The sequence below is a fragment of the Microtus oregoni genome, unplaced genomic scaffold (assembly GCF_018167655.1).
Source record: "Microtus oregoni isolate MIOR12 unplaced genomic scaffold, Mior012 000001F_ref0000356, whole genome shotgun sequence".
NCBI classification, from domain to species: domain Eukaryota; kingdom Metazoa; phylum Chordata; class Mammalia; order Rodentia; family Cricetidae; genus Microtus; species Microtus oregoni.
Window position 1 is genome coordinate 33076751 of NW_024543060.1, and position 25926 is coordinate 33102676.

At 38.3% G+C, this 25926-nt stretch overlaps 2 protein-coding genes across 6 annotated transcripts in view; one reads left to right on the top strand and one right to left on the bottom strand.

Annotated features, from left to right (window-relative positions):
• Positions 1-548: 548 nt before the first annotated feature.
• Dis3 (DIS3 homolog, exosome endoribonuclease and 3'-5' exoribonuclease) lies at positions 549-25496 on the bottom strand. Of its 2 annotated transcripts, none has more exons than XM_041668556.1 (21): positions 25152-25496; positions 24434-24591; positions 21203-21396; positions 20198-20271; positions 18818-18985; positions 16613-16777; positions 15036-15149; positions 14695-14832; positions 13684-13830; positions 12686-12802; positions 12144-12245; positions 11770-11834; positions 11600-11684; positions 9712-9839; positions 8000-8086; positions 6434-6590; positions 4270-4484; positions 3824-3992; positions 3558-3716; positions 2548-2670; positions 549-1960 (listed from the first exon to the last, which is right to left on the bottom strand). In XM_041668556.1, exons 1-21 carry the CDS (start codon positions 25377-25379, stop codon positions 1877-1879), a joined length of 2877 nt encoding a protein of 958 aa, XP_041524490.1. In that variant the 5' UTR covers positions 25380-25496; the 3' UTR covers positions 549-1876. The 2 variants fall into 2 exon arrangements, with proteins under 2 accessions (XP_041524490.1, XP_041524499.1); XM_041668565.1 differs by lacking the exon at positions 24434-24591 and adding an exon at positions 24845-24912.
• A 224-nt stretch (positions 25497-25720) lies between these two features.
• Pibf1 (progesterone immunomodulatory binding factor 1) overlaps positions 25721-25926 on the top strand; it is a 149491-nt gene continuing 149285 nt past the window's right edge. For 3 of the 4 annotated variants that reach the window (XM_041675467.1, XM_041675485.1, XM_041675495.1), the window contains exon 1: positions 25721-25842. The gene's annotated coding sequence lies outside the window, so the exon portion shown is untranslated. The remainder of the gene's footprint in view (positions 25843-25926) is intronic. The other variant, XM_041675476.1, reaches the window with a different exon arrangement.

Genomic DNA, 25926 nt, shown 5'->3' on the forward strand with positions numbered 1-25926 from the left:
TTTCTCTTGTCCTACAGGATCACGGAGCTACTTGTGAAAACTTGTAATGATAATCCTGAATTACCAATTCTTAGATCATGATAAAAATGTTAAAACTGAATGCACTATACATTTTTAAATGAAAACTGTGAAAGGTATCTTGAGATATAAAACTTACTAAAGAGGTAGAAAGGAAATAAAATGGACTCTCTAAAAATCCATTTCTGTGAGGAAATGACTTAGTTTCTGGCATTAGCACTCTAGTCAATACTAAAGTGTAAATGCTGGAAAGGTGCTACCCACTGGGCAGCCCTATACACTCCCATCCATGGGGTGAGTGTGGGATGCCACAGTAGTATTCTCTCAGTCTTGGCTAGGGAGATGAACAGAACAGAACATGGGAGAATCAGAATCATTGGGGAACAGTGGAATTCCCCTTGGGCTTTGGACATGAAGAAACAATTGGAAAAATTGCTAAATATTTTTTAAAAAAAATCTGTATTAGAAGATGGATAAAATGTATTTGGAAATATCAAAGACTGTATTTTTGTGTTTACTTATTTTGTAAAAACTGGCATACTCATCATTAGTCCTAGAAAATAAAGATGCACTATTATTTTGTCATTTTCATTCTTGTTCTATATGGTACTCCATCCTTAGTATGTTTATTGCTTACAGACATACACGGTGCTCATGTCACATGCTCCAACACTAACCAATGTTGTGAAGTTGACTGGCCAACTGAATATATTTATCTAAAGAGAGATATTATCCAGGAGTTCTAAGATGAACAGCCTCCCTGGCTACTTTTCAGTTTTTTAAAGTAATATCATCAATGCTATGGGCCAAATGCTGCTTAAGACTGTCTTCCTTCAGTTAAATCAAGTTCTGCCTTAACATGGATATTATCTGCTGTAATAGGAAATTGGAAAACAGCACTAAATGTGTATTTGTATTTGGGATACAGCTGTACCTACATTATAGCCTGGGACTTTTCAGCTGGTTACTACCACAAAAGTAGTTTACTAGACCAGAAACTGATTAAGCAAAGTCAAATGGTAAAATTTTCCTAATGTCATCATTAATCTGGGATTTGCAAGGCACGAGGTAGTCAAACTGGTACAACAAATGAGACTTCATTTGTTCCTTTAATATGTCTAATACAATCCCTCCTCTCTTATATAATTGGGTATAACTAAAATTCAAAAGCTATTACCTGTTTTTGTAAGAAAGCAGACATTTCTACTTTGATTCTTTCTCTAAAGTATAATGCCTTGTTTGAGAGAAACACTGGCAACATAGATTAAGAAACTTATCACCTGTTAACAACATCACAATGTTCCCAATCCAACATACCTGAGTTTTTGTTTTCTTATAATCCCAAAACATTCAGTTCTAAGAACCATTAGTAAAGTAAGGAGGCTTTTCAAAATGTGTGAATACAGTGTTATATAATTAGGCAAATTAAAATGGCAAAATGATCAAATGCCAAACACTGACAGCTCAAGATTTAGAAAGGCTTGTTCTTTGCTTCTAAAATGTTAATTTTCCTCAGAAATTGCGTTTTTTCTATATTAAATAAGCACTTATATAAAAATTAATCCGCTCGTCAATGAGCAGATGAGTACTCCATTTAAATGATCATCACAGATCCCTGAAGTTGCTATTCTGTCACCATTTAAGTGATGGATATTCAAATGAATTTTTCGGCATAATTTTTGTTGTTGCAGAAGCACAGTCTAAGATTTAGTCAGTAACTCAATAAAAATGCAAATTTCTTAAAATTATTGAAATGTACTTGAAAGTAACTATCATGCACACCAGTTTGTAAGTATGCTTTCAATTTTGTTGTTGTCTACGGTAATTGTCAGTCTTTGAAGTTCTCTGTTGCATGTAGCTACTTCTCAAGTTTCCTCTTCTTCCCTCCTGGCCCACTGAAATCCATGTCTGAAACATCAGGAGGAATATTTATTCCTGGTATCTAAAAGTATAAACGGGAAAAATGAAGTGATTAAAAGCATCAGATAAGAAATGTGTATCTCACCTTCCCCTTTAGCACTATCACTGTCAACTTCAAATAGACTTTCCAGTGGAGGGGATGGAGTTAGAAGGGTGCACCACACACAGTTATGCACAGGAAGTAACCATGGTTCAGAAGTAAGCCAGAACGGAGGTGCACACCTGCAATCTCAGCACTTGGGAAGATCCTTGCAAATTCAAGGCTAGCCTTGTCTACATAGCAAGAAAACTGAGAAGCTTCAACTTGGCCTATGTGTTTGTAATGTAACAGCTCTTTCTTGTGTCCAATTTGCCATATTGGATTTATGTTGCAGTAAACAGCAAGCACCAAAAGCCAAAAGGTTAAAATTCAGGATTTTAAATGGAGCACCTGCAGTTAACTTGTATACTATAAACTAGAGTAAAGAAATAGGCAAGAGAACGGAATGGTCTTAAGGACCTCTAGAATCTCTCTGATGCCTGGAATCCAGTGCCAATATTTGGAATACCTAAGATCTTAACAAACTAGATGTTAACTTTTCCACACCATTAAATTAAGTTTGGTCTCACCTGTGGTTCCACAAGGGCCATGCGGATTTTCTGATGTTGAAGATTTGATGAATCTAATGTGATTTTTACTTTAACTTTATCAAAGACATGGAACACTGTACCTTCTATTCTGAGTGAAGGTATCTTGAAAAAAAAAAACATTTTATCAATATCGTTTCTTAAATATGAATCTCAATCCTACTTCCAGTTTACCTTCCATAGTAATTTAAAAGTTTAAAATTAAGGACAAGAAGTTGGGAAGGAGATGTGATGGGTTCTGGGGGAAGTTGGAGGGGAGCAGTGAGGGATAGATATGATCAAGATATATTTCATTATATATAACATTTTCAAGGAATAAAAAATCCACAATATTACTAAGCTTCTAGGTATTGAATATAAAAAGCAAAAAACCCACATTAAACCTCATAGCCTCAAATATAGTCTATTTTTGTGCACACTTCATCTTGTCACTAAGGTAATCCTGAATGACATCATTCATCTTAGTGAATTAGTTGTTTGTAGTAAAGTATCATTAAATATTCTCTAAGTTTAGGGGATAAAATATGGATTTTCTGTCATGCATTTTGAGATATATAAATCTACTGTGGACTAATCCTTCTGTACACTGTAAACTATGTTGTGATTGGTTTAATAAAGCTGATTGGCTAATAGCTTGACAGGGTAAGGTTGAGTGAGAAAACCAGACTAAGGACACCAGGAAAAAGAAGGTCAGAGTTCGAGGAGTCAGTCACAGGCCAGATACAAAAGAAACAGGACGTGTAGAAAATCAAGTAACAAGCCATGAGCCAGCCACATGGTAAAACTTAGATAAGAAACATGGGTTGATTTAAGTTGTAAGAGCTAGTTAATAAGAAGCATTAGTAAGTATCTGAGTGGTTATTTGGGGGTGGCTGCAGAGTCACACCTACATAAATACAGAAAAATTTTAACAATTTATAGTTATGGTTGGCCAACTGTCAGAGAAAATATACCTCTCTTCCCCAAGAAAACAAGAATCAGCAATACCATACCTCATCATCGTAAGTAAGCCTTGGCTTTGGTTTATCTTTTTCTTCAAAAAAAACTGTACCTTCTAAGCCATACTTTGGAATTAGCACCACAATTGCATTCTTTCTTACAAAGAGAATATAGGCTTCCTCGCTTACTATTCCTTTGCTTTTGAAAAACAGCTGTAAAATACACACAATCTTGTTAGAAATCTTACTTTGAGATTTACAAAAATAATTTTGAAAATACCAATAAACAAAATTTCCCACTACAAACAAAAGGCAAATACCTGGGTATGAAAAGCTACCGATGCACGCTGAGCATACTGAGCCATTTTATGCCGGAAATTGAGATTTTTACATATATCTGAAAGCTTGTGTTTATCTGTCAACTCCGGATAAGTACAATCAGCCCCAATAGCCACGGCCAACAACCGATGAACAATTATGTCCGCATATCTACATAAAAAAGGTGAAATAAGAACAATGACGAATTAATTTTAAAATTTCTATATTAAAAGTTAACCATTTTCACTGGGTGGCGGTGGCACATGCCTTTAATCCCAGCACTTGGAAGGCAGAAACAGGCAGATCTCTCTGAGCTCGAGCCCAGTCTGGTCTACAAAGTGAGTTCTAGGACAGCCAGAGCTAAACAGTGAAACCCTGTCTTGAAAAACTGAAGAAAAAAAGTTAACCATTTTCTCCCTCCTTTAGTTTTATATGGAAAACACAATACCTTCTGATGGGGGAAGTGAAATGTGTGTATATTGGGGAGGCTAAGCCATAATGATGGAAGTCATTATCCATCCCAGAACAGAAGTAGACAGCTTGCATCATACAGCGAGTGGCCAATATCCTTAAAAGAGTGTTCAGGTACGGGAACTCAGGGGATTCAGCGCGGTCCAAAGAATCAGCCAAAGACTTGGCTGTATCAGTCTTAATTTCCAAATTCTGTCAATAAAAGGAAGAAAAGCACCAAATGAAACATCACAAAGTCAGTGGTATTGTCCTTCCTCCCTCTCCCTATTCCTGAGACAATGGTCACACTGTGGAGCCCTGGATGGCCTGGAACCCATAGAGATTGGCTTGTCTCCACCGCCAAAATACTGGGATTAAAGGCATGCACTAGCATGCCCAGCCAGAATTAGCATCCTCTCTTTAAAATATAAATAGATCAAATAAAAATAGTGTTTGTGTACAGATAGTAAGCATTCATCCATTTTATCTGTTAACTAGAGGCACTAAAAATAACTTTAGATAATGGCTGATTTATGCAGTACTAAAGCTTGAAAATTCCTGAATGTATCTGAAAGTCCCAAAACAGCAAGAATCCTGAAGTTCCAAGGGAGAGAACAATAGTGGAGGCAGTAGTGCCATTTCTTTGACATAGTCCAGTTTATGCTTGCTAATCTCTGAGGCGGTAAAGAAAATGAAGATACAGTGTTTTCAGTATAGCTGGCTCCTCTGCAGATTCTTTCCTTCCACTGAAAGTAGAAGTAAAAGCCAGCAGCAAGCAAGTCAATTAAAGTTCAGGAAGAATAATGTTCTGCTGAACTCTATCTTAGCAAGACAAACCCCTCCTTCCGCTACCATGTCTTGGTAAGAAATAAGACAACCTCAAAAAATCCCCCAATATGTAGTATCCTTGGGGCTGGGAAGCTGGGGCAGTTCAGATGGATAAAGATGGCGTATGAACTATAAAATCAGAAACTCATAGCATACTATTCAAATAGTGACATTCCTTACATGCTTTCACAATAGGAAAAAATTAGCCTATACAAAATCCAAGGAAAACCAAATAAGTCAGAGTCATGCCAAGCCTAAGTATGAAGAAATTAAAGGGGTATAAACGGCTGAAAAGTCCCCCTTTCCATGCATGCCATAAATAACCTTCTTTTGTATGGATATGATACAGGGAGCACTGAACTGGGGTGACCTAAGGAGAAAACAAATTACTTGTGAATCTCTGAAAGCTATGGATTTCATAGAAGCCATGGGTCTTAAGTTTCTATAACTATGATAAAATACCATGACCAAAAACTACTTGGGAGGAAAGGGTCTATTTCTGCTTACAGTTCCCTACCACATTTCATCATCCAGAGATGTCAAGTCTGGAGACCAAGACAGGAAACTGAAGCAGGAACTTAAGTAGAACCCATGGAAGGACACTGCTTATTGGCTTGCTCAGCCTGTTTTCTTGTACCTGCTTAGGGCTAACACCGTTCACAATGGACTGAAAAGAATCATTAATCAAGAAAATGCCCCAAATGCTTGCCAACTAGAGGTCTTATGGAGGCATTTAAGTTCCTTCCTCTCAGATGATTCTAGCTTGTGTCTAATTGACAAAAGAACAAAAACCGCAACAAAAAATAGCCAGTCCACCACGTACAAAAGAAAGAGATGGAAGAGCAAGCTATGTCTATGATACTGTAGATAACTTAGTTTAAATCATTTGTCTTTAAGACTGAGTGCTCCTTGGGCTGGAGAGATGGCTCAGAGGTTAAGAGCACTGATAGTTCTTCCAGAGGTCCTGAGTACAATTCCCAGCAACCACGTGGTGGCTTTACAACCATCTGTAATGAAATCTGGTGCCCTCTTCTGGCCTGCAGGCAGACATGCAGATAGAACACTGTATACAAAATAAATAAATAAATAAATCTTTTTTAAAAAAAAGACTGAGTGTTTTTTACTGGACATAAAGGATGTTCATATGTAGCTGGTGTCAATGGATATGTAGGAAGAGATGTCCAAACCCCAAACCACATTTTTTAATATCAAAAAGAGCTACTGGTAGAGTATACATAAACTAAACTTTTATGAAAACATGAATATTAATTTTTCAGTGTAATGGGTAGATTATGCTACAAATGCAAGTGACTTTTCAATCTTTAAGACTTTACCTTGGACTTGGCTGCCTTAACAAGAATTTCATAATTGGAGGGAGGTGGAGCTGGATGTTTTCGAAGCAGAGCATGTTCAGAAAATTCCTCATGAATTTTTTTTGCAACAGAAATATTTGCAAGTAACATGAATTCTTCCACCATGGAATTTGTTTCTCTGCCAGGTGGAAAAGCATAAGGAAAGAGAAGCTGAGACAGCTATCATCACATTTACTCCAAAGCTTTTATAAGTGATAAAATATTTCCCAGTGAGAAAATTTGCAGGCAGCACATATCTATTTTCAGTACTTCATATTTCTCTAATTTCTCAGCTCCTATACTAATGGTTTACTACCTGTGTCTCTCCGGGGAAATTCTAGCATGCTAGAATTGTTTCAAATTGTACTCAAGGGAAAAAAAAAAAGGAAACATCCCTAACTTTACTAACATAAAACAAAACCACTACGTTTATCTCCTCTTACAGAAATAGAGCTATGAAGATAAACTTTACTGAGAGAAGTACAAGCTTGGTCACATAGTATTATCTAAACTCCCCCAAATTTTACCAATATATCACTAATATATTTTCAATAACTAATTTGGGTGCTTATTTCAGGTGAGGCATTCTGCTGTAAATCCACATACACAGTAACACACACAACAGACACTTCTGATTCCTAGCTGACAAATCTGCAATATTATTCTCTTCATAGAGGTCACTGTTACACCAGTGCCAAACCTTGAATTCAGTTTGACTTCTCAATCCTTAAGACAATGACATGCCTTCCTTCTGCATAGTCTTTCCTTTAAGCTCTAAGCCAGTTAATAAACCATCTGCATGCTGTATCTACTGCTTCCTTTCTCTGGAATCATGGAACACATTAATTTTTAATCATGTTTCAGTTATTCAACATTTGTAAATTCTATTAGCTTTCCAAGTATTAGAACCCTCCACATAGGGAAGTCAAATGACCGGGTACTTCAAGTTGTATAAATTGTAACAGTAGGATCCAAAGTTAAGAGTTTAGCTTCAAAAACTCTATTTTTTTAAAGATTTATTAATGTTTCAATTATGTGCATGTTGTAGAATGTGTGTGCGTTTAAGACTGTAGGCACGTGTGTGTACACAAGATTGCAGGCCTGGGGATCTCGCTGAAGCTGGAGTTACAAGTCAGCCATCATATGTGGGTGTTAGGAACAAACCTTGGGTCCTCTCACAGGGCAGCAATCTCTCCAGATGCAATGCCTGGGGTCCCTCGTACCTCTGCATACTGTGTTAAGTACTTGAGAAGTCAATCAGTGCCATCTTTCTATTTTTGCAACTATTACCACTTAAGTTCTAACATAAATTAATTCCAATCAAGGTAAATTTGAAATTTTTCTACTACCTTATCCCAATTTTATATAAGAAAAGTTAAAAAGATCACATTTACTTTTGCAAATCGTTAATAAACCAGGAAATTTCATAGCTATACAAACTGTAACAACTGTTTTGGGTATAAATACTCTGGTGATTAGTAATACACAACATATTACATTTAAAATTAATATTTAATATCAATTATTTTTTTTAAAAAAATCACATGCCTCAGTTCCTTGGTCTGTAGATCTATTGGATCATGAGTTTCACTGTCCATGTGGAATCGAACTTCTGGAGAAGACAGAGTCAAAGCCCTGAGTAAAAATGAGAGCAATTAGTCAGATGAACCAAGGACAGAGAAAACATTCTATAAGTTATTCCCTTAAATGATGAGTATATCAAGTACATAAACATTTTTCGTGGGAGGTTTTATGACATCTACTAAGTTTAATGTCTGTTGGGGGAAGCTGCTTAGACTAAAAAAAAAAAATCACACAGAAACTATATTATATTCTAATATATTATTTAAATTACTGCTTGGCCAATCACTTAAGCATATAATTTCTTAAATTAGCCCATTTTTATTAATCTATATATTGCCATGTGGCTGTGTATTACCAGCAAGGTTACAGTAGGCTCTGGTGGAGGCATATGGCTTCTCTCTGACTCCGCCTTATTTCTCTGTATATATATCTTTCAGTCTGGCTATATTCTGTTAAGCCATTGGCCAAAAACAGCTTCTTTTATTAACTAAAGGTATTCACAGCATACAGTGGGGAATCCCATATCAGATGTCTATATTCATATAAAGCCTAACTCTCACATTTTGATTAAGCTACATAAATTTGCAAGTACTTTAAGTGGCTAAATGAACAGGCAGACTGGTATTTGACTTTCCATGGAAAACAATATATTGTGATGGGCAACAATGGGGAGGACCAGAGCAGCTCTTATATAAGTAGGTTAATGAGAGAAGATGTATAGGCAACCGAGTGGAGACTGATAAAATTACTAGCACTCATACATCGTAAGGACTGATGGCTATTCCCTATTAGACTGCTGTGACTCAGAATATGCTATGCTAAGGGCTTTATATGTGTGGCTCTTAATGAGTCGAAGGTTATATAAATAAACAGTGTTTTTAGATGTGATGCTACTTTCGTCAAGTTCCACATCAACCTCAAAGTTTGTTTCTTTTTCTTCGGGTTTTTTGAGACAGGGTCTCACTTTTAGGATAGACTCAGACTGGCTATTTAAATCAGGCTGGCCTAGGACAGAAGTCATAGATTCACCTGTCTCTGCCTCCTGAGTGCAGAGATTAAAGACTCTGCATGATCTGGAAGTAACTTTAATGATACTGGACAATCATGGAGAAATTAGGGAAAAAAAATAATGATAACTTTGAGCAGCAGCTTTTGTGTACATACCTAATCTGTAAAGAGTTTTAAATTTCTTATTTAATTATTCAAATATGGTAGTCACTGGTCACACTTGCTGCTGAGCATACTTATCTGTGGCTGCAAGGAGTTTGGAAGGATGGTCACTTGCATTCAGGAACTTAATTCAGGCACTCTGTATGAACAGTCCAGAGCCAGCGTTTGCATCATCAGCAAAAGCATTTCTGTAATTGCTTGTAGCATTCAAAATATAGTGAGAGCCCAGGCTCCAAGCTCTGAAAGGCTCCATACTTGGTCTCCACACACAGCAGTCTTTCAACACTGAAGCTATTTCTAACTGCTTTCTTCCTAACAAGTTTGTGCTGACACTCCTCCTCTTATGCCTGTTATGGTTAGGTAAATGCCATGATATAATCTATGAAGTACAGTCTACCAGCTAACAAAATTGTAACAAAATGCTCTAAAGACAAATATTATCTCAGTATAATTGATATTAATCATAATCATACACTAAAGCATGTCTTAGTAGATTAAGAACATACCCCTTTTCAATCCTTCCTTTTTTAAGAATTTTAGCTAGTTTATTTAGTCCACGGAGACTAGTGGTAATATCATCATTCATGGCTGCTGAATCAATTCTCATCTGTGCTTCAGCATATGTAAGAGAAGCCTAAGAAAGAAACCTTAGGTTAACGTAATTCTCACAACCAACACAAACGTATTTACTATTTGAACCATACTCTTAATGTGCAGGCCACCATGCACGTATGGCGGTCAAAGAGCTAGCTCCTCTTCCTAATTCGTGTTTCCTACTTGATGAACCAGGATAGCTCGCTCATCAGCGAGTCTCCTGTCTCTGCTCCTAAGTCCCTATCGGAGTGCACTAGGGCTGCAGACATGTACACTACCACACAGCCTTTTCGTGAGTCTTTGGACTTGCACAGAAAGCATTTTACACACACAGCCACCTCTCCACCTCTAAACTGTAGTATTTTTATCTCATATTCCATGCTTTTAGGAAGCCTAAAATAAGTAACAAGAGAAATCTATAGATTCTTAACTTTATACCATGATTTCTAGTTTAACTCAGATATTCATTATTTAACATAAGCAAATTTCCATTAAAATAAAGGAAATGGTAGTTTTTTTACATTTTCAGGATTTTTTAATAATAGAATATTTCATAATACTTTCATATTTTGTATATTTTAGGTACTACTTGAATAAATCACAAAGCAGGTTCTGGCTATTTTCTAAAATCCTTTGCAAAAGGTCATTACTCCCCTTCTCACTGGCAAATAAGAAGAGTCTAGATATATTTTATAGGACACTAACCAACCAACAAACAGTCCTCAAAATGCAGTGAAAATGATAAGAAAAGTTTGAAGCAATCTCTAGTTAACAGATAATCCAAATATGAAAATAGCTGCTTCTGCTTCTATGTGGGAAAACTAGTATTTTTTCAAATTAAAAGATAAAAAATTAAAATTCACAAACAGAATAAAGTAACCTAATACAGGTTAAGTCAAGTTTCTGGGAGCACCTTTATCTACTAAATATTAAGTGTTCCCTTTCTAGAAAAATATTATGTTTATTAATTTTTTATTTCAATTCATAATATTTTGTTAAATTATTACCTCAATGTACTCTAAAATTATGAATCTCTAAAGGCTGAACTAATTCACACACCACTTGCTTGTTAACAGTTCCTGAACTAGTCGTCAGAGTGAGACTAGTTATAGAGCAGAGTGAGACTAGTCGTCAGAGCAGAGGGAGACTAGTCGTCAGAGCAGAGGGAGACTAGTTATAGAGCAGAGGGAGACTAGTTATAGAGCAGAGGGAGACTAGTTATAGAGCAGAGGGAGACTAGTCAGAGCAGAGGGAGACTAGTTATAGAGCAGAGGGAGACTAGTTATAGAGCAGAGGGAGACTAGTTATAGAGCAGAATGATACTGACTTGGAAGAAAACAATTGGTTAACTTTCTGAAAACATTACAAGAAAAAGGGTCTAGAATAGAGGACAATTTAGCACAAAATGAAGATGAATGTTAGAGAATATGGGGAGAGGTACAAAAATAAGAAAAATTTGGCTCCATTCTGTTTGAACATCTCAGGTTCTACTGGAATCTAACTCTAACTTATTGTTATCCATGATGCACCATGGTAATTTTCCCAACACTACTCTTTTTAAATAGGAATAGACTCAATTACTAGGGTTACCTTTACTTGAGGTGCATAGGTTCTAAGTTCCTGGATACAGGACATTTACTACATAAAGTAATTCTGAATAGATCAATAACTGAGCAAATTTTAAATTCTGAAACAAACTAGGGACTGCTACAATGCTGAACCTAACTTTTTCAAAAGTATCTAAGAATTTGTTAAAAGCACCAAAAATTTGAAATGTCAGATATGAATCATAAAACTAACCTTTGAATTAATTACGCTTTTGGTAAATCTTGTTTTTAAGATTTCAGCATTATGATTCATTTCCCAAATACAGGAAAATGCCAACCTTAAGGAAAAAAGAGACGGTTATTTGTTTATGGGAATTAATTAATATAGTTAACAAGACACTCTTATAAAAAATGCAGAAATACCTGTCAACATTGGATCTTAAGGAGCATAAGTTAGAGCTAAGCAACTCTGGAACCATGTCAATCCTCTGAAAAAGATGACAACAGACCTTAGGTTACTCAGCCACATTCACACATCTTAATTTCCATCTACAAATAGCATCACGTGAGCAGGAAAGAGGGCAGTGTATTCTTGTAGTTTTAGCTAAATAAATCATGTATTTATTGTGATTGCTCATGAAACTAAAAGTTCCTGGCTTAGCCTTCTAAAAGATGAGGCAGAATAATCAAGAGTTCGAGGCTAGTCCTGGCCAACACATCAAGAACCAGTGTTCATTAAGACAAAACAAAATGCCAAAGTGTTCTGATCAGTAAGATTGTAAATTTAATACATTTACCTTTTCACAAAGATAAACAGTTGTTCCTCTTCTGGCTGATTCCTGATCCAACGCATTTCCTGGCCTGATGAAATGGCTAACGTCAGCAATGTGAACACCAACCTTAAAAAGATTAAAATGAAAGGATGTCAATCTGCATTATTATTATTATTATTATTTTTATTTTTTTATTTTTTAAATTTTTGAGACAGGGTTTCTCCGTAGTTTTTTTGGTTCCTGTCCTGGAACTAGCTCTTGTAGACCAGGCTGGTCTCGAACTCACAGAGATCCGCCTGCCTCTGCCTCCCGAGTGCTGGGATTAAAGGTGTGCGCCACCACCGCCCGGCTCAATCTGCATTATTAATAGCACAGACTAACAACGGAATTTAGATGAGAAAAAGTGTGGCTAAACTGAAAATGGACTCTGTCACAGCTCCTAACTCAACCTCTAATGTTCCCATTAGTTTCTGTAGCTATAATTTTATATTCTTTTCTCAATAAGAAGAAACAATGAACCCTAGAAGTGAATCACATTTAGCTAAGAGTACTGAGCCAAAATATACCTCCAAATTTCCATTACTGAGTTTTCTACAATGCAGGGCATCGTCTATGTCAGTACATCCTGGAGGGTCGACACTGCAAACACACAGATGTCTCAGGTCTTCTCGGTTTTTCATGTCCTAGAAAATACCATGTTAAAAAGAAAAAATATTAACTTGAGTAACACAACAGCAACATAGCTCTTAGGAAATAAATATCCCCACAAAAATAAGTTAGATTCCCATGAGGAAACTTGACATATGCCACTAGTTCCACAGTCTGGAAGATGTCATCTCTCAGAGAAAAAAATCAAAATATTTGCAGATCACCTAATTGATGGAGCATGGTCCAAGAATGGGGATAAACTGTTCTTGGATTATGCTTTCATGCCCCTCCCAGGTATTGTGGATATTGAGTTTACTTTGGATTACCCATCACAACTGCTATTGTTATTTGCTTATATACCTCTATGGGAAAACACATTTTTGCCGCATTCAGCTTGTTCTTGTGATTGTACACCTTACTTACGTGACTCTACTTAACACTCGAGTATAAACTGTCTGATGCTCTCAATAAAGTTGTCTACTGCATAAGAGTTTAGTCTGCCTCATTTTTAGGCTCTATTCTCCCAGATTCCACTCCTTTTAGAGCAGTAAACACCTAAAAATGATGTAACTAAATGTGAACAAGTAGCCATGGTTTCTATATATTTAAAAACGTGGAGAAATTACATTAATTACACCCTGATCTGGTGGCTCAGTCCTATATTCCTAGATACTCAGAAGTCCGAGGCAGGAGAAATAAAAGTTCAAGGTCTACTTGGGTTACAGAATAAGATCCAGGCCAGCCTGGACAACTTAAGACCCCGGGGTAAAACAGGGCTGAGGACTCAGTCCAGTGGTAGAGTGCTTAACTAACCTGTAAAATGCCCTGTGTTCAGGCACTAATGAAAACAGCACAGAACAGAAACTCCCTAGGATAACAGATAACCCATAAAGTCACTGACTTCTTTTCAACTCACCTTCTCAGTAATACTCCACGGCATCTTGGGCAGGAAGCTAAGGACAGCCTGGGAAAAGGGCTGATGAGGAACATCATGTTCAAGCAACAGAACTTCTGTTTCTGTCTCTTTTTCTCCAACATCACCTAAATTTTTAACAAAGTGTCCCTGAAATGAAAAGGTATTATCAGAAAGGCACACTTTGCAAATAATATTTCATTATACTAATTATCTTCCAGGATTTTTACTCAGTGTTTCAAAATTTTTCTCTAACAACAAATTAAAAACCCTTTGGCCAGGCAGTGGTGGCACACACCTTCAAACCCAGCACTTGGAAGGCAGATGGATCTCTCAGGTGGAGGGCATCCTGGTCTACAGAGTGAGTTCTAAGAGAGCCAGGGCTACACAGAGAAACCCTGTCTAGAAAAACCAAAAAGGAAACACCACCCTTTGGGCCTGGAGAGAAGGATGTGTGGTTAAGAACTCTGTTGATCTTGCAGAGGGCCCAGGTCGGCTACCAGCACCCACATGGTGACCTATAACTCTCTGTAACTGCCGTCCAGTAGATCTGGCTGCAGCCCCTGCAGGCCTCCCTGTGCACCTGGCATGTACTGTGGTACAAAGACATACATAGGCAAAATGTCCATAACAGAAAAGCAAACAAGAATGCAAACAAGCCTCTAGAAAACTGAAGGTGAAAATGAAAAGATTTTTCAACTGCATATAAAAGCCTGGTTCTTAGACCATAATGCCTATCAATGTTTAGTACTCTTTAACCTTAATATTTTCAAAATTTGATTAAAATTTATTCAGGGCACAAATGTTTCCTCCATAAAGTTTATCAGTAAATGTTGTTAGGTGACTTGAGTAAAATTAGCCACATGACTTATACTAGAATTATATAAAATTCATCTATACTACTATCCTAGGTAAACCATATTTGTGTACATAAAACTATTACACTTTCACTAAAAGTCAACAGTAATTAATTTAATTAAACACATAAAGGCAAAATTACTATTTTAAGCTTACATTTGGATATCTAGAATTTCTAGGCCAACCATCAATAGCGACAATAATTCTCCGTCCTTCTAGTGCAGAAGCCTGTCTGGTTTCTATTCGAATTCGTGGAATTCTCTTATCAGCAGGTGTAAAGAGATGTCTTCTTGACTAGAAAAGAATTTAAAAAAATTATTTGCAGTCTGGGGATCAATCCTAGCAGTTCCAGCACATGCTACGTAAGTACTGTACTACTGCACTCTAACCCAGGAGAAATGACTGTATGTACACAATTTGAAAAACCCGGCAGAGAAGTGCTAAGTTCCAGTCGGTGAGAATCATTTTCCAATAGTGCTAATAAGTGCTCTACTCACCTCCTTAATATCAGACTTAGAAAGCATGCCGCAATATGGTCTCCAGTTCCTTTTTATTATTCCTACAACTCTACCTGTAGCCCTCAACATTTTTTCACTTACAGCAGTCTTAAGCTGAAATATAAAATGAAAATCTTCAATTATTTTTCTTCTAAGTAAGTTTTCTTCCAAATTAGATTCTGCACAGGGACACTAATACATTCAGGTTGCAAATAATGACATGACACTCAGAACCTTTATGACTCAAAGTTCTAGACATGAGCTTACCAACTGAACAATGCTTATTGTTCCATAACAAAGCACTCCATAAATGATAAATCAAGAAGCATGTATCTGATAAATGTGTTAGAACTCAGTGTTTTCCAATTTAATATGAGGACTTAAAAAAACACATGTTAAGTATAGGAATTGAGACTGAGACTTAGTAGCAGTTTAGACTAACTAGATACATGTAGTTACTAATTAGTTACTATATACTTATTACAGTGAACATGTCATGTTGGATCTAGTCAGTTATAAAATAAATGCATCTTCAAATTAATTTATCTCAAATTAAAAGTCAAATAAAGAATGTAAATCATGAGAAATAGATCCTATAAAATTTTACCTCCAGTGACTAGATTCAGCATGAATGCTATAGTCAGACTTCAGGAAATTAAATGTAACCAATAAAAGAGCTACCCTTTTAATTTAATACAAGAGTGTTACCTCATAAAATAGGTAAGTAGGTCATTTCTAATAGACTTAACAACACATATGGAGTAACTCAATCTCCCTATAAGCATATTAGTAGAAATGGAATAATTAAGCATGTACAAAGACAAAGATACAGAAGCACATTTTCGTTTTTTTTTTTTTTTTTTTTTTTTTTCGAGACAGGGTTTCTCTGTGGCTTTGGAGCCTGTCCTGGAACTAGCTCTGTAGACCAGACTGGTCTCGAACTCACAGAGATCCGCCTGCTTCTGCCTCCCAAGTGCTGGGATTAAAGGCGTGCGCCACCATCGCCCGGCTCAGAAGCACATTTTCTAAGGAAATTTTAATACTGCAAAAAAAATTTCAGGAAATTTTACATTTCTATTTACTTAAACTTCATAAATTCAGACCATATCCCAAATATTAACAGACTTTCACTTCCAAACTCAAACAATTCTAAATTAAATACTTAAACTCATTGAGTGAAATGTCATTAAAAGATGAGTTTGTATACTTAGAACAGAAATTATCTACACACATAACTTGTATTTAATTAAAAGTAGACTTGAGACTGGAGAGATGGCTCAGTATTTAAGAATACTGGCTGCTTTTCCAGAGAACCTGGTTTGTTCCCAAATCACACATGGAAGTTTATAACTGTCAGTAATTCCAGTTCCAGGGCTGTGACATCCTTTTCTGGCTTCTGCAGGCAATGCATAGACATGCTACACAGACATCCATGCAGGCAAAATACCCATACATATCAAATAAAAATGAATAACCCTTTAAGAAGAATGTTGAACTGTGATCTCATTCACATATGAAAACAATGCACGTTGAATAGCACAGCAATGCGGACAAACAAAACCTGCATTCTCTCATACCATGAGTGCTCTTTCCTCATCTCTCTCCACATCATCTTCTGCTGGACCTTCATCGTGTAAAACCACAGAAGATGGTGCCACCCACTGACTCCTGGGCAGAAGCTCCACAGCCACAATGTCTTCATGAATAGCTCTATTTAGATGTTTAAGTCCTTGTATAAGTATCTGGCCAAACCAGCAAATGGCATGTGTTAAAATAGATTAAATGGCAGTAATGAAAAAGTTGTCTAATAGAGGGCAATATTCTGTATGATACCTAATTCTCTTAATGGTTTTCCTATTTTAAAATAATAATCTGAGCCAGGCTTCTTGGGTAAGTAAGTACATGCTACACAAACATTGTTCATCTGAATTTGGTCCCCAGAACCCATGATGGAAGAAGAAAACTGACTTCTGAAAGTTGCCCTTAATTTCCCCATCATACTTTGGTGATGCACTCCTGACCCACATATCCACATCACATAACACAATCTTAACCATTTTAAAAATTAACATAAAAAATGGCATTGTTATTCATTATACAGTCTTAATTTTTAAACTTTAAGGAGAAAAATGTTCAAGAAATATGGTTTTTGTTTATGACTTCACCATAAACAATGGCGATTAAATAGTTGGGAAAAATCAAACTACTTAAATCTCAAGATCCTGGTTGGTGAAAATGAAAACTCAACTACTTTCACGGACTGGGGTTGGTGAAACGCAGCAAGCCACAAGTCCGACAAATCTGATGAATAGCGAAACACTCAAAAAGCTGCTATCATGTGATGTGAAGCCTTCTTTCTGCTGTGCAGTTATTTATTATAGGCAGATATATAAAACAGGAATCTCATTTTAGAGTATTTGATATTTCTCTTAAAAGGCAAGTTAGTAGAAATTTTTTAAATAATCAGTCTCATAATTAATTTATTAGCTGAGCAATGGTGGCACAGCACACGCCTTTAATCCCAGAGGCAGAGGCAAGTGCGATCTCTGAGTTAGAGGTCAGCCTGGTCAACAGACTGAATTCAAGGACAGCTTGGTTACACAAGTAGAAACCCCTTCTCAAAAACACCACAGCAGTCTGGTGGTGGTGGCGCACGCCTTTGATCCCAGCACTCAGGAGGCAGAGGTAGGCAGATCTCTGTGAGTTCAAGGCCAGCCTGATATACAGAATTAGTTCTAAGCTCTAAAGCTACTCAGAGAAACCCTGTCTCAAAAAAACAGGAGGAGAAGGGAAGTCCTTTATTATAATAGTGTTTATTACTCTTACCAACTAGAAAGAGAAGGTAAGGTAGAGAAATGGCTATCATAAAGTTTTTCTTGGAAACATGCAGATCTGAAAAAGCCTAAAGACCAAAGAAAAATCCTGGGCACAGTAGTTCCACGCCTGTCACCAGCCCTAATCAGGTGTAAACTGAAGGATCTCTGGAGCTTACTGGCCAGTTAATCCAGCCTAACTGCTGAACTCTAAGACAAAAGAAAGTCTGCAAGGAAATACACCAAACTTCTAAAGCATCACCTCTCCTCTGGCCTATATACTCACAGGTAGATACATGCACATGCTAATTAAAAAGTGAGGCAAATTTAAATTCTCATACAAAAATTTTACACCAAATATTTCCGTATATAAAGATATAAAGGTTTATACAGAGGCCAGCAAGACGGCTCATCAGAAATCCTAGGCTTGCCACTAAGCCTGAGAGTTTGAGTTCAATACCTGGGTCTCTCTTTGCAAGGAGAGAACCAAACCCTGTCCAAGTTGTTTTCTAACCTTCACTAATAGTGTGCATGCATACATATACACAAAAATAAAATTTTTAAAAACTTTAAAAGGCAAGCTTCCATACTGTCTTAGTTAGGGTTTCTATTGCTGCGATGAAACACCATGACCTAAAAGCAAGTTGGGAAGGAAAAGGTTAATTTGATTTACACTTCAGCAATGCTGTTCATCACTGAAGGAAGCCAGGACAGGAAGTGAAAGAAGGCAGGATTTTGGAGGCAGGAGCTGATGCAGAGGCCAGGAAGGGGAACTTACTGGCTTACTTCCCATGGTTTGCTCAGCCCACCTTCTATAGAACCCAGGATCGGCACCATCTGCTATGGACTGGGCCCTCCTTCACTGATCACTACTTGAGAAAATGTCAAGGTGTCTCCTTAACTGAGGCTCCCTCCTCCTGATGACTCTAGCTTGTGTCGACACACAAACCAGCTGGTACACCTACTTACCTCTTTTTCATCTTCTTTGTCTCCGTGAATCCACACTGTAGCTTCTAAATAATTTTCCCTGCTAGCTCTAAATGTTCCTTGAAGGTATGAGCCAGATTTTATGCCCTGTTGGAGCTTACTTAAGGGAAGATGCTCTGAAAATATTATTTTTCCACTTTCTATTTCATTCTGTGAAATAAGCAAATCAAAAGTCTGTTTATTTAATGCACTGCTTTCAAGAGTATCATACAAGTTAAATCTACTTTATAGAATATACAACTGAATCTAAACTGAGAGTGGTGTATCTTCTAGACCACCACCGTCTAAACAACTCGCTGCAATGAAAGGGCCATCTTTTTAATGATGCTCAACATGGCAGCCACTAAGTACAAATTCTGTTGACTAGCTGGATATGTATAATACAGATGGGAAAAATGGATTTTAAAATTTAAATTACTTTTAAGCACCTACATGAACTAGTAATTAGTTATCAGATAGAATGCTCCAAATCATGTATTCCAAAAAGTCAGCCCAGTTGCATCTTTTAGAATTCTTTTAGTTTTGCAAAATAGTTAAAGACAAACAGGACTGGAGAACAACTGTTAGAGAAACAGAATGAATACACATATCTGGTCCTATTAGATACAGCTGCTTTGGTATCAGCTGTCATGAGAGAAGATATAAAGTCACCGTTTTTTGTTGTTTTTTTTTTGATAGTGGTAGATTAACCATTTAAAAATATATCTGACAGTTAAAGTATGAGATTCAGTGTGAAGTTCCATAGCTTCAGCATGGCTGCTAACTGTACAGAAATCCAATAAGGCTTTGGGTTTTATTAAAAACACTGCAATCCGGGCGGTGGTGGCACACGCCTTTAATCCCAGCACTCGGGAGGCAGAGGCAGGCAGATCTCTGTGAGTTCGAGGCCAGCCTGGTCTACAAGAGCTAGTTCCAGGACAGGAACCAAAAACTACGGAGAAACCCTGTCTCGAAAAAAAAAAAAAAAAAAAAAACCAAAAACAAAAAACCAACAACAACACTGCGTATTTGTGAGGTCTTAAAATAAAATTTTTAATAAATTAAAATAGCTACCATTTACACTTATCATAGCTATGTGATATGATAAGCAACAAGAGTTACACGAATGCTTACAATTATACTTCATTCAGTCCTAATAATGGTATAGTTATTGCTATTTAGCTTACATACAAAGCTGATGTATTTAGCAGAGTTTATTTCAATAAGCCAATCACAGTTACCTTGTTTACAACCTAACTCTGTTCCTGTTCTCGCTTATTGGCATGTTCTAATTTTTAAATATTTTGTAACTATAAACCTAATATCCTAGATGGCTATTTTTCTATTTTCTTTTCTTCAAAAACAGAACATACTGAAACATACCGTTTCCTCAGACAAGCAAGCAAGACGATCTATAAGCTCAGGGTTAGCAGTTAGGCTTTTTACATATTCCTCACCTGAAAAAAAATAAAAACAGTCAATGCTTTAAAACTCAAGAATCTAATTTTATCTAGGCACAAGAGAAGATGAATGATCTTGTTTTGATAGTACATCTGCCATTTTTCATACATGAAACAAAAACCAATCTGTTGATGTAATCATGACTGAAAATGGGTCCAACGTACATGAATTTTTACTATGTCAACTGCAAATAGTGAGGAAAATTAACAGCCACTATTTACAACTGCTTATTAAGCTCACTGACAACTTTAAAATGTAAAAAGAATGCGGGGCGGCAGTGGTGCATGCCTTTAGTCTCAGAACTCAAGAGGCAGAGGTAGGAAGATCTCTGTGAACTGGAGACGACCCGGGTCTACAGATGAGTCCCAGAACAGCTGGAGCTGCTGTTACACAAAGAAACCCTGCCTGAGAAACTAAAAATAAATACAATAAAAATAATTAAAAAAAATAAAAATAAAATGGGGGGCTGGAGAGATGGCTCAGCGGTTAAGAGTACTAACTGCTCTTCCAGTTCAATTCCCAGCACCCATATGGCAGCTCACAACTGTCTGAAGATCCAGTTGCAGGGGATCTGACACTTTCACACCAATGCACATAAAATAAAGTTAAATAAACCATAAAAAATATTAAAAAAAAATAAAATGTAAAAGGAAAGATGGTCCAGCAATTAAAAACCCCTGCTGTCCTTGCAAAGGCCCTGGTTTCAGTTTCCAGCACCAATACAGTGGCTAATAACCATCCCTAATGTACATAATGCACATACATACATGCAGGCAAAAGATTCACATATTAAAAATTGAAAAACATTTAAAGATAATATTCAATTATACAGGAAAATGATATTCTGAGTCATGTGAACATATGGCCCAATACTAATTTTTATATACAGTTGCAAATATGCATAGAAGTGTTTACATTCAGACCTACACGTGAAAGCTGGGATTCCTTCTTCTACAGCTTTTTCTTTGTTTTTCTTGTCATTTGTGATAAGGATAACTTGCAGCTGGTTTTCTGCTGATATTTTCTTCAAATGTTCGTTGTACCATTTTGCCGCTACTCGAATGGCTCTGTCATTTCTGTCATTAGCATTTTCTCCCTGTTCTTGTTCAATGTAGGTTTCTCTAAATGTGAAGAGGCAAACCATGAAATAAAAGTTAACTAGCAAAAACAAAAATGTGTAAAAACTTCTGAGACATAAATGTTTGACAGCAGCTAAAAAGCCAGTGGTATACATATTTGGTTGAAATTTATATGGTCAGAAAAATTCTGTTAAGATCCTTTGAAGTTTTCAAGACAATTCTCTTGATGAAATTTATGCTATTAGTTGGAAAATACAGAGGTTCAAATAGTTTGATTTCATAAAAAGAAAATTAGAAGCTGGGCGATGGTGGCACACGCCTTTAATCCCAGCACTCGGGAGGCAGAGGCAGGCAGATCTCTGTGAGTTTGAGACCAGCCTGGTCTACAGAGGTAGTTCCAGGACAGGCTCCAAAACCACAGAGAAACCCTGTCTCAAAAAACCAAAAAAAAAAAAAAGGAATTTAGACTTCAAATGGAGATGTGCTGTGTAAATGTTGTGTGATGTTTTACTTTTTGTGGGGGGGACCCACCACACAGGTCCCAAATAAATACACAGGGGTTTATTATTACTTATGAATGCCTGACCTTTTGGCTTATTTCTTGCTAGCTTTTCTTACTTAAATTATCCTATCTATCTTTGGCTTCAGGACTTTTATCTTTTTCTATTCCTGTATCCCTTCCTTTTCTTCTTATTCCGTGTCTGGCTGTGTAGCTGGGTGGCTGACCCCTGATGGCCTCCTCTCCTTGTCCACTTGCTCTTCGTCCTCATTTCTCCTTCTATTTAAACTCTCTGCCTGCTAACCCTGCCTATCCTTGCTCCTGTCTTTATTGGTCGTTCAGCTCTTTATTAGGACCATCAGGTGTTTTAGACAAGCAAATCACAGCTTCACAGAGTTAAACAAATGCAACATAAACAAAAGTCACACACTTTAAAATAGTATTCCCCAGCAGGGACGTTAATAGTTCACTGGGTAAGAGGGATTAATAGAACTTTGGAGACCAGATAATAAAACTTTACTCAACAAACCACAGATTACCAGTCAACTGCTAGGCTCTACAGTGACTGTAGATCACTGTGTGATCATGTGTTTCAATGGCCATTCACTACATGATCCTTTTGATCATTCGTGGTAAACACTAAATCCATAGCAAAGCCTAGGTAGACCGCACAAGGCCACGGCTCTCAAATATGAGAGTTCACTTTCATATTTCTTCAGGTATGCTCTTCAAAGCCATCTTCTCAGCACTACTTTACTCCCTACCATTAACTGTATTACTAATGCTTCCACAGTGCGTCCAACCTTTTGACGCTGCAACATAATTTTGTGAATCTACAAATGCGTTGGGCCACATATGTAACATTCTGGTGCACAGGGCTCCTCTAGTTACAAATCTGATAAATCTAAGCTTATCAGTAAATGCAATGGTCATTAAGTTTGAATTTGGTTTTAATGTGACAGACTTAAGAAACAAAATCCATATGAGATTTGCTTAGTGTCCTAAAAGTCTTCCAATATTGCTAAGTCCTACTCAAAGCACTTGAACTAAGAAATCTTGCTAAGCCTCCATTAGGAATCTGATGAACATGTTCCATACAACCTCAGTCTGGTTCCAGGAAACAAGTGGTTCTGTCTATGGAGTCTAAGGCGATGCAATGACTGAGCAGCCCACAGACACTTTTATTCTGTGTATATGGGTGTGCATGCGTGCACGTGCGTGTTTAAGCAATACTTAGTTTCAAGATACAAGAAAGAGCTACATCTGACAAGGTACGAAAACATGTGGATGATTAAACTTGGCACTACTTGTATACACATGGCATAGGCCAAACATGCTGCTAAGCACCTCCAACCTGTAAGATAGATTTCATACAACAAAAAACTACTTAGTCCACAATGTCAATAATGTCAAGGTCGAGAAAGTGACTTTAAGTGTCATAGATAACCACTGTACACTATCTGTGATAATGGGAAATCCCATATGTTCTGAAAGCACCCATTTAATTCAAAAGTCATGAACCTAAATTATAATAAAGGACTGCTTTTTGAAATCCAAATTTAATAAATCAGCTCTAAGATATTAGTTTAAATTTTAAAGCTTATTTTTTTATTTTTTTTTTTTTGGATTTTCGAGACAGGGTTTCTCCATAGCTTTTGGTTCCTGTCCTGGAACTAGCTTTTCTAGACCTGGCTGGCCTGGAACGCACAGAGATCCACCTGCCTCTGCCTCCCGAGTGCTGGGATTAAAGGCGCGCGCCACCACTGCCCGGCAATTTTAAAGCTTATTAATCATACGTTCATTTTTAAAAATCTTTTTTGCAGACTCACTCATTTTGTGCCAGCTGTATGCTATTTATATACACGGCATGGCAGGAGCCCAAATGATCTCATCTCATCTCCAAAGAGCCATCATTCAGCTCAATATACACAACTTACACGAGGATTCTGACATAAGTACTGTGATAGCTAGTAGATCCAGTTTAAGGTGGGAGCCCACTAACACTGTGACCTTATCTGAGTCCCACTTAGCAGCGTCTTCCACACAGCCAAGAACAACCCAACAGCACACGGAACTACAGATCAGCTTTGTCAAATGAATTCCCAGGCACCACACAGCCAAGAACAACCCAACAGCACACGGAACTACAGATCAGCTTTGTCAAATGAATTCCCAGGCACCACACAGCCAAGAACAACCCAACAGCACACGGAACTACAGATCAGCTTTGACAAATGAATTCCCAGGCACCACACAGCCAAGAACAACCCAACAGCACACGGAACTACAGATCAGCTTTGACAAATGAATTCCCAGGCACCACACAGCCAAGAACAACCCAACAGCACACGGAACTACAGATCAGCTTTGACAAATGAATTCCCAGGCACTTTCTTGGTTTGTTTGTTTGTTTTGTTTTTTTCAAGACGTGATTTCTCTCTAGCTTTGGAGCCTATCCTGAAACTAGCTTTTGTAGACCAGGCTGGCCTCGAACTCACAGAGATCCGCCTGCCTCTGCCTCCCCAGCGCCCAGGCACTTTCTTATAACTTTCGGTAAGCCTACGGTCTTGTGAGACTTACTTATGGTGCTCGTTAGTGAATGTGTAAAAATGCTTCTCCCGGTTATTCGTCACATCCCTGATCCGCTTATAGATGGGGGCACTCCGGTTTCTCACTTCCTGCAGGACTGTCTGGAGCACAATGACATTCCTGATAGCTGGGTCTTCCAGAACATCAATCTTAAAGACAAAAGCAAAAAGTTAATTTTCCCCATGTTCACGTAGAAACTGTTTCTGTCAAGCCTAAAATCTTGACAGTTTCATACACCAGCTCTCCGTTGGGCCAAAGTGTCACTTTGCTGTAGAACAAGTGATAACTCGGCCCTGCAGGCTTGAGAAGAGCACCCGCAAACGGACCACAAAAGTTTGCAGTATTAAAACTATTAACGAATAAATCTGCTGGCCCACACAGTTTTTGTTCGTAGGCACTTACAAGCTGCCTGGGGGTCGCAATCTCGAGGCCACAGAAGCCCAGGTCCCCGGCTTCCAGGCACTTATAATCTAAAGTAGAAGAGACACCAGGAGTTAGAAAATTAACGTGTCGAAAACTACGACTCCAAGAACCGAAAAAAAAAACATGTAAATAAATAAAACAACAACGTTAGAGAAATGTACCTCGGCCTGGACAACTGGAAGCGAGGGTGGCCTTGGTACCTGCCTTTGCACCCCGAGACCCGCCACCCTCGGTTTCCCTATCTGCCACGCCCCCTTGTCACCACGCGGCCCGCCGGCCCACGCACCTGGTGCAGCAGCACGTTGGTGTCCGGCAGGAGGTAGTGCGGCCACGGGCAGAGGCTGCTCGCCTGGTCGCCGGGCTGCGACTCCAGGGCCGGGGCCGCATGCGCCCCGTCGCAGGCCGCGCAGGCCGGGGCCCCGCAGCCGATGTCATCCCGCAGGTAGTGCTCGCGCACGATCTTCACCACGCCGCCCGCGCGGGTCTTTTTTAAGAACGTTTTGGACTTGAGCATCTTGGCTCCCGGCGTAGAATCCGGACCCGGGCGGAATCCCGACCGCTACAGAACTCTGGCCGAAGACACGTCAGGTCAAAAGCGGAGGCGCCTTAGCAAGCCGCCCCTCGCATTTCCTCCTCTTCCCGCGAGCTGCTAATACGCACGTCTCGCGAGAAAACACGCCACGCCTGAGTGGTCGTGTTAGTCCCTTGATTATCGAGGCGATTGGGCCACGGTATATATTTCCGCCCGCAGCTGGGCGGGGTTCGTCTCCGGACTACCACTCCCAAAGTGCACCGCTTCGAACTGGCTTCCGGGAAGGGAGGGCCTAGGCACCTACGCGCCCTTGCTTCTTCCGACTTCTGCTCTGACTGGGCGGGTGGTTGTCTTGGTGACTGCTCCCTAACGGTCTGGTGACCCCGAGATACTTGTAGAGGGTTTGCAGCCCTGAAGACGCCCGTGGTTCCTCCAAGTGTCCGAGGTGAGGCTGGTTTTAGCCTTGTATGCGGAGTTACTGACGCTGGAGAGGTAGCTTCCAGGAATCTGTCTCCCTATCTTTCACGCG

Coding starts and splice junctions, on each gene's coding strand:
- Dis3 (XM_041668556.1), bottom strand. CDS start 25,379: ATGCTCAAGTCCAAAACGTTCTTAAAAAAGACCCGCGCGGGCGGCGTG. Junction 14,833..15,035: donor CTAAGTCTGATATTAAGGAG/GTGAGTAGAGCA, acceptor ATTCTTTTCTAG/TCAAGAAGACATCTCTTTAC. Junction 13,831..14,694: donor GAAATTCTAGATATCCAAAT/GTAAGCTTAAAA, acceptor TTTTCATTTCAG/GGACACTTTGTTAAAAATTT.